Raw genomic sequence first — 10,524 nt, forward strand, 5'->3', positions numbered from 1 at the left:
AAAACAAAAACAAAAAAAACAATAGTATACAATACGACAGTGGGAGAATTGTGAAATTTCACCTTTTAAGTTTAAAGTCACTAAAATCTTCCGATGAATTCAGGCAAATGTGATAAAGACAACAAAAATTATTTCTTAAAACCACACCTGCAATTCATTCTTCCTTTTGTTGACCTGCTGTCTAGTGAGCTGCCTACCTAGGCAGCATTTTGAGCATCATAGTCTCATAGGCTTTCGAATGGGCCATCATGATTTCAACCTAGGCAGCGTTTGTATTTGATGGCCAAACGTCTTTTACTTATTATGCTGAGAGGAGCAACATCACCAGTATCAAATGTTGCACAGATCAGATTGCAAGTAACTATCAGGGTGATGGACTCTACATGTACTAACAACATAATGGAAAAAGAAAAAGCCTCATTAAAAGAAAATAAAATTTTTAGTAGTCAAATATGTTTTATTACCTTTTTTTCATAGGGGAAAAAATAGGCTTAACAGACTCACCTGCTTATTGATATTTTTGGTAAGTCACAATGTGCAATCTACATGAAGGAACATGCAGGAAAAAAAGGAGCCTCATGACTGTGTGTCAAACTCAAGAAGTCTCCAAAAAAAAAAAAGAAAGTAAAATAACGTGACCTTTAATGGCAAGGTTTAGGTTCAGGTTGTAAAATGTTGTGGGATAGAACTCTCTGAAAATTCATGGTATTTGTTACAAAAAATACTTTTTAAATTGAAAAATACATATTTTATATATATGGAAAGTTTCAATGTGCACAGTCACATGTTTTCATGTTTTTCAAAGAAAATGTTTTTGCATTTTACCGGATAGTTACATCACAATATTTATAGGGCCAAATATAAATAAAAAATGTAGGCCCAATAAGTGTGTCAAAGCCAACATGAATACAATTAATATATTTTGAAGAACTTTATACATATGTTATATAATATAATTATATAATATATATGATATATTAAACTTGATTTTGTTTTTAAAAGTATATATTTTTTTGAATCATCATGGACATTTATTTATTTATTTATTTTAATGTTTTTGCTGTGTCCCATGAGGACTGTATGATCGCTATCTCAGTCACAGAAACGCTGTGTTAATACCATGTTGCTTTGGGTGCAGGTACATGTCACAAGCGAAGCATGCAGAGGCCAGAGAGTTGATGTACAATGGAGCATTGCTCTTCTTTAGTTATAATCAGGTATGTGTTCCTCTTATCAATTTTAGGTCAGTCAGAGACTTAATTTATCATGTCATGAAATCTCTGAACAGGTCAGTTGTTACTGGTTCACAATTAGTTCACTTTTTTTCCTCTGTAAGATCTCTGCACTAATGTTTGTTTTCTAAACAGCAAAACAGTGCTGCAGATCTGTCCATGCTGGAACTAGAGTCCCTGGAGAAATCTGGGGCCAAAGTAGATGATGAGACACTAGGTGAGTTTATTGAACATTATATTATTAAGGCTGTTGTGCTGGTGATTGTTATTAATTTGGCAAACAATTAGAGGTGTGGTTATATTTAGCTTTATCTGTAGTTAGAACTGAATTGTCAGAATATTCAGAAGGTTTATTTATTTTTAAGCTAAAGCAAGTGTGTGAATATTGGTAGCCAATATTGAGTTCAAATGCACTGCAGCACCAAGCTGTTAAATGCAATAGCTTTGCAATATAACTAATTAAGACATTATTATTATTTTATATTTATTTTAATGTTTTTACACTAGCTCCTTCAAAGTAGTTGAAAAGCTGTTTTTGTGTGTGGTTTTTTTTTTTTTGGGTCAGTCAGTGGAACCATCATTTCAACTAACCGCCAGTTAGCTAAAAAAATGTTTAATGTAATAGTGGTTTAAAATAATCAAGGCATAATCATATATGTCAAAACTTAACTGAAATTTTGCTACTGAAGTTCAATTCTGTCTTCACACTCATTTAGTCACATCATGAAACAAGGAATAGTTGCAAAACTGAATTAATGAAAGTCTATGGGAAATTTTAATGGCAAAATGAGAAGCACATTAAAATCGGCATAATATTGACAATATTGGTTAACTTCATAACTTCAATAAAATAATACAGAGTATAATAAATATTCAACATTTCCCAACCCTACACAATCTACAATACCTACTATCTGCAGCAATTACATGATAGCCTTTTAATTGTGTAATTACATTCTTGGTGTTTGTTCTAGAGCATTTGGCTAAACTCTTCAGCCTGATGGACCCAAATTCACCAGAGCGAGTGGCGTTTGTCTCCAGAGCGATCAAGTGGTCATCAGGAGGCTCGGGGAAGTTGGGCCACCCCAAACTACACCAGCTGCTGGCGCTCACATTGTGGAAAGGTAAAACAGACATGACAATAACCATTCAATAAATTCTAAAGGAACAATCAGCTGTTTTGAGGATGGGTAACCCACATCATTTGTTTGTTTGCATTTAGAGCAAAACTACAGTGAATCACGCTATCATTTTCTACACTCATCTGATGGAGAAGGCTGTGCACAGATGTTGGTGGAGTATTCATCAGCGCGAGGATTTCATGGAGAGGTGGACATGTTTGTAGCACAGGCCGTCTTACAGTGAGTTCTGGAGTTTGAAAATTCTGTTATTATTTTTACACCACAATGCAGTTTCAGACCGGTTTGACTATTTCTATTGCAAAATACAAAAGCAGAAATATAAGAAAAGAATGTGTAGGCCACTCTGCTATACAGTGTACAGAAGTGAATCGGGACTGGGGCTGTCTAGCTCCAAATTGACTTAAATTAGGAAAAAAAAAAACCTCTTATGCATTGTATTTCATGTCTTCCAAATCTATATGATAGCTTTGTGTGAGGAACAGACCCAATTTTAAGTTCACAGAAAATCTTGCTTTCTGTTGTTCAGTTATGTTCAGATGTGACATCTGATGTTTCAGGTTTGATGTTGTGACATTGCACATATAGCTAGTCCATATTAAGGTCAAACCTAATGTGACCTGCCGAACGGCATCATGCTTGAGAGCTACAGCTGAGAAATTATGTCTCTGCATGGCTAGGGGTGTAATGGTACACAAACATGATGGTTCGGTACGTACCTTGATTTTGATGTCACGGTTCGGTTTGGTATGGTTTAGAAGATCCCAGCAGGGGGGAAACTAAACACAAAATTGTTTCTTTTTTTATTTATTAAATAGTGGTTTACTGAACAAACTGCTCTTTCTTTAAATAAATCCAATTATAATTAAAAATTTCCTAGGCATAAAAATCTACCTCAGCTTATGCTCTAAACTAGCCCTTTTAGATCCCTTTTGCATTACTATATGGTTACAATTAACAGAGCCCAAACTTAAATTTAATTACTATTTATTTTTAAATATAATAATCAACACTCGACTTAAAAATTTTTATGCAAACATGTAAATTGCACACAATGCAGTTTTTAAATTAACTTCTAAATTATTCAATTTTTATTTGTTGTTGAAATATATTCATGTACACAGTGGCTGTCATAGTAAAATATGATGAGTAGTCTAATATTTCGTGAAATGCTCTTCTCTTCACTCTTAAAACTAGTAGTAAAGAGGTAGGGATGATCACGCTCACTTGTCCTCCGTGCTGCCGTTTGAACTAAGGCGCCTGCCTATTACTATAAAATTTTCGGTACGAATACGTGTACCGTTACACCCCTAAATAAACTTTGTTCCCTGAGGGAACGAGATATTACATCAGTTGCTGAAGCTATGTAAAACACCTTTCTCCAAAAATACAGAAGCCCTGTTGATTAACTTCAGTTAGAGCTGCACAATTGATTGAAATCGAAACGAAATCGCGATTAAATCGTTTGGTTTAGTGTGATTATGAAATCGCGAAAGCTGTTATGCGCAGCTTGTTGGTGAGGTACGGCTCTGTGACCAGTAGTAAATGTTTTATCAGTAAATGATTGAGCTGCTTATAACATGCATTTTAAAAAGCAACATCTTTCCAAACATGAGAAGCATTTATGAACCTCTTGTCCAAAAGACAAGAGGTCTTTACTCCAGACTCGCTTCATAACGTCAGTCGAGTGTTTAAAATAAAATCCTTGTTGTTTGTTTGTATTTAACGCCATGCCAGCTTCTATGGCTTTTTTCATGCATTGAATGAAGTTCAATCTTCTGTTTATTCAGCTACCACTATATGGGATTTCCTGGAACTACGTGCATTACCTTTTTTCTGCTGGGCATGTTTGGAGTTTCAGGCCTTCTGGCCTTTGGATGAAGATTTACTACTGATCACAGAACCGTGTTTCACTGACAAGCTGTGCTTGACAAAAACGTAGCCTTTGCCGAATCGCGATTACAGTTGAATTCCGATTAATCGTACAGCTCTAACTTCAGTGTAAAACACTGGCCAATGGCGTTCAAGTGCGCGTAATTGATGGTGGGCTTTCTGCATGTATAAAGTGGTGCTGTTCACCAATTTCTCAGAATCTTTTCACTGAAGGCAAAGAGGCATAGCACATCTTAGAAGGTTGTACGCAATGTCTCATTTCCTCATCTTGTGAAAAATGAGGTTACGCAACCTGAGATTTTCCCTTTCAATCACTTGACACTGCATCAATATAACTGACTCTCTGGGGAACAGTGTCTAATCACACCATGTTGTAGTACAGAGCTGGCCTGGCCTGGCCCGGATCAAGAGTGGAGCCGTTGAGAGAAAACCAAGTATAGGTCTCTACAGGACAGTAAAGGGAGTTACCAGATCGGTGGGCGATGCCAAAACGGAGGTGCGTTTTCGACCACGTTACCTAATTTGCTCACGTCACAGCACAAAACGAAATGTGATTGGTTGCTTTACCTGTCAGTCATATGGCCTCTTGGGGCGGGCCTTAGCCATTCAAAGCGGCCAAGGTTCCCAGACCTTCTGCCGTCAGTCTGAAGGTCTGGCTACGCGAGACTAAGATGGACACAACATTTGCTCACACCAAGAAGGAAGCCATTTCTCTGGTAGAATAGGTTCTTACTCCAATTGGGCAGTGCAAGCCCTGAGATTCATAAGCCAATGAAATGGCATCCACAACCCGGTGTATAACCCTGTTTCAATACAGAAAACCTATAGTGTGACCCCAAAAAGCTGCTTAGAAAGCATATTCTGGCTATAGTGCTGAATATATATATACAGTGCCCTAACAAGGCACAAGATGTATGAAGACTGTTCAGCTAGCCCCTCAGTAAGAAAAGGCTGATAGCCTTATTACCTGAGCTCTGAACGGTGTTGAGAGCCTTTTCAGCACACTTTAGGTCCATCAATTCTCTAGGTTTAAATTGACTCTGAAGTCAACTGGCTTAAACCCCAAATAGGCAGAGGTAACCTAAAGCACCTGCATATTAACTACTTGCTTCACTGAAGCCAGAGCAAGTAGTAGCGCTGTATTGAAAGGAAGTGCTTTCATTTCAATTGATGTGCCATGCTTTCTTTACATCCGTCCAGATGCCGAAAGCTGGTCTGCCATTGCACTACACGCCTGAACCCGTGCTTGGACACATCTGTCAGGATTTTCTTTCATTTGGAAATCTGGAACATGTCCATGTCTTTTTGATAAAAGCTGTGCACTGTCCATGGTGCCAGAGCGCTGAGGTAACAGTTTGGCACTATAGAGTGCATGTGTAGCAGCCCAAGCGGTAGTTGACGCTGCTGCCATCAGCCCCAGAGCTCTCTGAAAAATCTTGAGGATAAGAACGCTCCCCATTTCATCAAAAACTTGAGTAATCGCACCTGAGCTTCTTGCAACATTTCCTTAAATACCTCAGTCAAACCAAGACAAGCATTCTCCAAAATGGAGACAGGAACTAACAATTTGAATTTGTATTGATCAAGCCGAATTAACACCTTTTGGAGACGGATGGTAATTTGCATGAAAAGTACTGGGAAAATGACACACCCACTACAGTGAGCAAAATATCTCCAAACTCTTAGAATTCGTATTACCTTTTAGCCTAACCTTTAACGGTTAGTCGACTATTGGGGGGAAGCCCTAACTTTTAGTTTACTTCTTGTAAGATTGAGACCATTGTACCAGACGCACAGAGACATTTCAAATGATACCAAACATGACTGTAAATATCACGTAGAACATTATATTATTCTATTGACCATTCTGGGTGAGCTGAGTGGAGGGAGGATGGGTAAGGGGAAGGAAGGGGATGAAAAGGAACTAATGCATATGTGAGAGAGGCGTTTTCCCGCATATTCTCTCAGTGAGATGTGGAAACAGATGTCTCTATGTTAATACACTGTGTGTGTATTGTCCGTCTCAGAAGATCAAAGTGTCTGAGGTTCTATAAACCTTACACGTTGATTTAGGGCTGCACGTTGAAATAAAACCAAAATCATGGTTTTGCGTAACACAATTATGAAATAGCAAAGACTGCAATGTTTAATTAAATAAATATATGCACTGCATGTTTCACAGTAATGAAATTTGAAGTAAACATGATACTCCATATGTTGTTCTCCACTGTACAGAACTGTACAGGAGTTTTTTCTGCTCTTAAATGGCATCGCTGTTGGCAGGCTTATGTCAGTTCCTACTGGCGGTTCAAATGCAACCAAGAAAATGGCCCTGGGGAACATTTTAGCCTTGGTGGCTAGTTCCTATAACTAAGTTCCTATAACTATCTGGTGCGAAAGCTCCTATTGTCTTTGAGTTCTCCACTATAATATGTGCTTGCATAGTCGGGGAGTTCAACTCTATGACTAAAAATGGAAATGTGCAGGCTGGGTTCCAACACGTTTTTCGGCATATTGACTTTTAACCCCAAAGACTGCATACAATTGAGCAGCAGAGTATTGTGCTCGCATAAGACTTCACTGGGACATTAATAAGCAGTGATTGAGAGAATACAAAACACAAACTCTGCTCATTTTCAAAAGGGAGAGAGCAGCATTTACACACTTTGTGAAAGTGTTTGGGTATAGACACAGCTTGAATACAAGGTCAGTGTATTTGGTACATTGTTCCTTCAAATTCCCTCATCTGTGATGAGGAACCATTGGGACATGAAAATAAGCAACCTTCAGGTCCACTTTAATAAATGGATGAACATACAAAGATGAAGAGCATGAGGGGCTAAGCTTTCTCTCTTCAGTAAAAAGTGGCACATAGCGTTAGACTCTTTGCGCAGCAGCTCAACCACAACCAAGTTCTTCCACAGCCTTGGAAAGTACACAAAAATTCTCGACTTCAGACTCAAGAGGGACTCATCCGATTCACTCTTCCACCACACTTGACTATTCTTCCTCCTCAGAGGCAGCCAGTGACATGGCTTCATCCCCATTGGCTTTAGGGGAGGGGCGAATGTCAGCTCGTGCAAACAGTACGGGCAAGGATGTAGGTTCAGGTGAGTGCAAGACATGCAGGAGTTGGCATGAGATTGTTGCTGAAAAGCTCTTCTGCTGCTGCTTCCATGGCAAAGAAGTAGGAGACAGGGGAGCACAAGAAGCAGAGTCATCCCCTAAAATGAAGGCAGCCCTAAAGCGCAGCATCCTGAGACTCATGTCTTTGCAGTGAGGACAGTCACTGAGAGAGGCTTCAGTGTGGGCATAGCCCAGGCAGAACACGCAGCTCTCATGCCCATTGGACAGCTTGAGGGGACCCTTACACAAAGGGTCCGTTTGAAGCAACGTGCCTTTGGGAGCAATTTGCTTTTGTAGATAGGAAATAATACTCTAATCTTTTCTTGGTAGGCATGCAGCGGGTGTCGATTTGCTATGTTGTCGGCTGCAGAGGTGCTTCTCAATGACAGGATCTTAGTCTTTAGGCTTTTTCTTCAGACGGAGTAAAATTGTTAGGCACACTTGAACACCATTGGCCAGAGTTTTACACTGGGTGCTTCTCAAACGGAAGGCTGCATCCTACCGAGGCTGTGTCCTTCCTAGTTCAGTCCTTCGGAGGCTTGTAGGCTAGAGTCCTTCTTGGCATTAAACGCTAGAAGTATATAAAGTGTATAAAAGTATACATCCCATGCATTCTTCAAATTCAGCTGAATGAAGGAGGCAAAACGAAGACTGCCTTCTAAGGCCCTGTCCCAAATGGCACACTAAACCCTCGCGGTCTTCCTCTGAGTCCGCACTTTCATGACGTAATGCCGCTTTGACTGTCGGGTAGAAGTCTGCTGCGGAGCTCGCACCAGTGCGGGCTCGGCAGAAGTGCGGATCGAGGGCACATAACGGCCGCAAAGGGGGCGCTCGCGAGCACCCTTCAGAACGCTAAAACGACAAATGGGACACCATAAGGTCTCGTGGACTTAATGGACACGCGCATGCGGCGGCCATTGTAAGTCCGTAAGACCGCAAGTGCACATGAGTCTTCCATTTGGTACAGGGCCTAAGGATCCTTCCGATTGAGATGGCCTTCAGCGACATTTGATGACGTGGCAGGCTGGCAGCTGAGATATGCAGCATTCGTAGGATGCAGCCTTCCATTTGAGAAGCACCCACAGTGTTTTCTAAGCTACTGACACAATGTGAAGTGAAGCGAAAATGAAAGGAAACAACTTAAGTTTGGATCTGCTTCACACAAGCTATCATATAAATAGCATTCAGAAGAATTGTAAAATAGTGCAGAAGTCGTATGGACTGCTTTTATGATGTATGAAATACTTTTTTTTTTACTCTACTCCTGCTTTTATAAAATGGGTTAAAGTGCAGTGATTTAAACTAATATTGTCACATTCAGTAAATTTGTTGAATGCTTATTTTTTTATGATTGGTATACATCTCCAGTATCTTTTCTTGACTGCAGGTTCCTTTGTTTAAAAAATAAGACAAGCGCATTGGTGGTGTTCACCACATACACACAGAAGCACCCGTCTATAGAGAAGGGTCCTCCGTATGTGCAGCCTCTGCTGAACTTCCTGTGGTTCCTCCTGCTGGCTGTGGACGGGTGAGATACTGTCAGCATCAGGCCCTTTCTCTCTATTATAGAGCATTCCGTATTATATTCTCAGCTCAGTCTCTTGAGGTCCACTTTCTTGTTCCAACCTTGATCAAACTTATCTGCCTGTAACTTTCTAGTAGTGCTGGGCGGTATGACCAAAAATTTATATCACGGTATTTTTCAAAATTATACCGTTTCACGGTACATGACGGTAAGTAATCCTGAAGACCTTGATTAGCTTGTTTAGGTGTTTCATTAGGACTGGAGCTAATCTATGCAAGAAAATGGACCTAGAGTTGAGAACCCCTGATCTATATTCTAAAATTCTGAGACAAAATTCTACAAATATTCACATTGACAGTCTGAGTGGGCATTTTCTGGTCTGCTGCTCTGTTTTTATGCAGGAGTAAGAAGTGCCGTTTGATATCCGTGAGACTGAGTTATTTTAGTCTTACTAAGAGCCGTGTTGCAGGTTCTTGGCTTTTTCTTTTTCTTTTGTAATGCGAGAAAAAACAACGGTGTGATCTTATGATCTGGTGACCCGATTTAAGAAACGGTATCCCATGACTGATTCCTCTAGACTTTCTCCCCACTACTTTTCACTTACGCCTTTTCCCCAGCTTTTAAAATGTGATGTTTCTCCCCTTCTCTTCACTTCTGGTGCCTCTTAGCATCCTTTACTGTGGAAACGCAACAGACCAGAGCTCTTCATTCTCCAGTCCTAGAGGGCCATTGTCCTGCTGAGTCTATCTCTAACTCTAATCAAGCATATGTGAACAAGCTGTTAAAGATGTTTAGAATTACTTGTAAATTACAGACACATGGGTTACATTGGAGTGTTTCTAAAGTCTTCCAGACACTGTTCCTCTAGGACTGGAGTTGAAGAGATATGCGCTAGACTAAGTAACTTTATCTGACATTTTGAATCATCCATCAGTGTTTAAGCAAATGATGGAACACAACCTCTGGATGATTGTGGTTTTATTTCCAGTGGAAAGTTGACAGTCTTCACAGTGTTATGCGAGCAGTATCAGCCATCACTGAAGAGAGACCCTATGTACAATGAGGTGAGTTAGTAATAGTAATGCTCTTAAACATATCACAAACATCCTTTTTTTCTTTCTCAGTACCTAGAGATAAAAGGGTTCTGCTTTTGACCTAATAAGCTGTCTGCACAGTATATTACAAAAGAGTTTGACGTTGGCTTGATGCTAAGCTAATGTAATAAGGATAGTTACATAAAACAAATACACACAGTAAAACATGTTAAAGGTTGCAGGCATCATTCAGAGAGATTCACCTTCACTGTTATAATGTGGCATGGATTTGGTATGAGATAAGACTTTTGGACTTTGTGTATATGTTCTTCTCTTGACCTCAGTATCTGGATAGAATAGGACAACTGTTTTTTGGAGTGCCACCTAAACAGTCGTCATCATATGGCGGTTTGCTAGGTAAGAAACCTCGCTACCTCTGTGTGAATACTGGTCATGATTCATGATATTACATGCTAAAGCAGTTAGGGACAATGAATGACAGTCAGTGATGCACATCACCAAGGCTTGGCGCTACACCAAATTGTTCAAAATTGAACAAAACACCACAGGTTTCA

The 10,524-nt window shown here is 39.7% G+C and overlaps 1 protein-coding gene across 2 annotated transcripts in view; it reads left to right on the forward strand.

Annotated features, from left to right (window-relative positions):
• Positions 1–10,524, forward strand: part of LOC107716485 (Golgi to ER traffic protein 4 homolog) — a 12,159-nt gene extending 1,635 nt beyond the window's left edge. For both annotated transcript variants that reach the window (XM_016522959.1, XM_016522960.1), the window contains exons 3-9: positions 1,139–1,217; positions 1,368–1,449; positions 2,207–2,356; positions 2,455–2,593; positions 8,778–8,918; positions 9,904–9,979; positions 10,294–10,524. In XM_016522959.1, coding sequence (XP_016378445.1) covers positions 1,139–1,217; positions 1,368–1,449; positions 2,207–2,356; positions 2,455–2,593; positions 8,778–8,918; positions 9,904–9,979; positions 10,294–10,413 — 787 coding nt within the window. In that variant the 3' untranslated portion in view covers positions 10,414–10,524. The remainder of the gene's footprint in view (positions 1–1,138; positions 1,218–1,367; positions 1,450–2,206; positions 2,357–2,454; positions 2,594–8,777; positions 8,919–9,903; positions 9,980–10,293) is intronic.

This window comes from Sinocyclocheilus rhinocerous, unplaced genomic scaffold (assembly GCF_001515625.1).
Source record: "Sinocyclocheilus rhinocerous isolate Xijiao unplaced genomic scaffold, SAMN03320098_v1.1 scaffold419, whole genome shotgun sequence".
NCBI lineage: Eukaryota > Metazoa > Chordata > Actinopteri > Cypriniformes > Cyprinidae > Sinocyclocheilus > Sinocyclocheilus rhinocerous.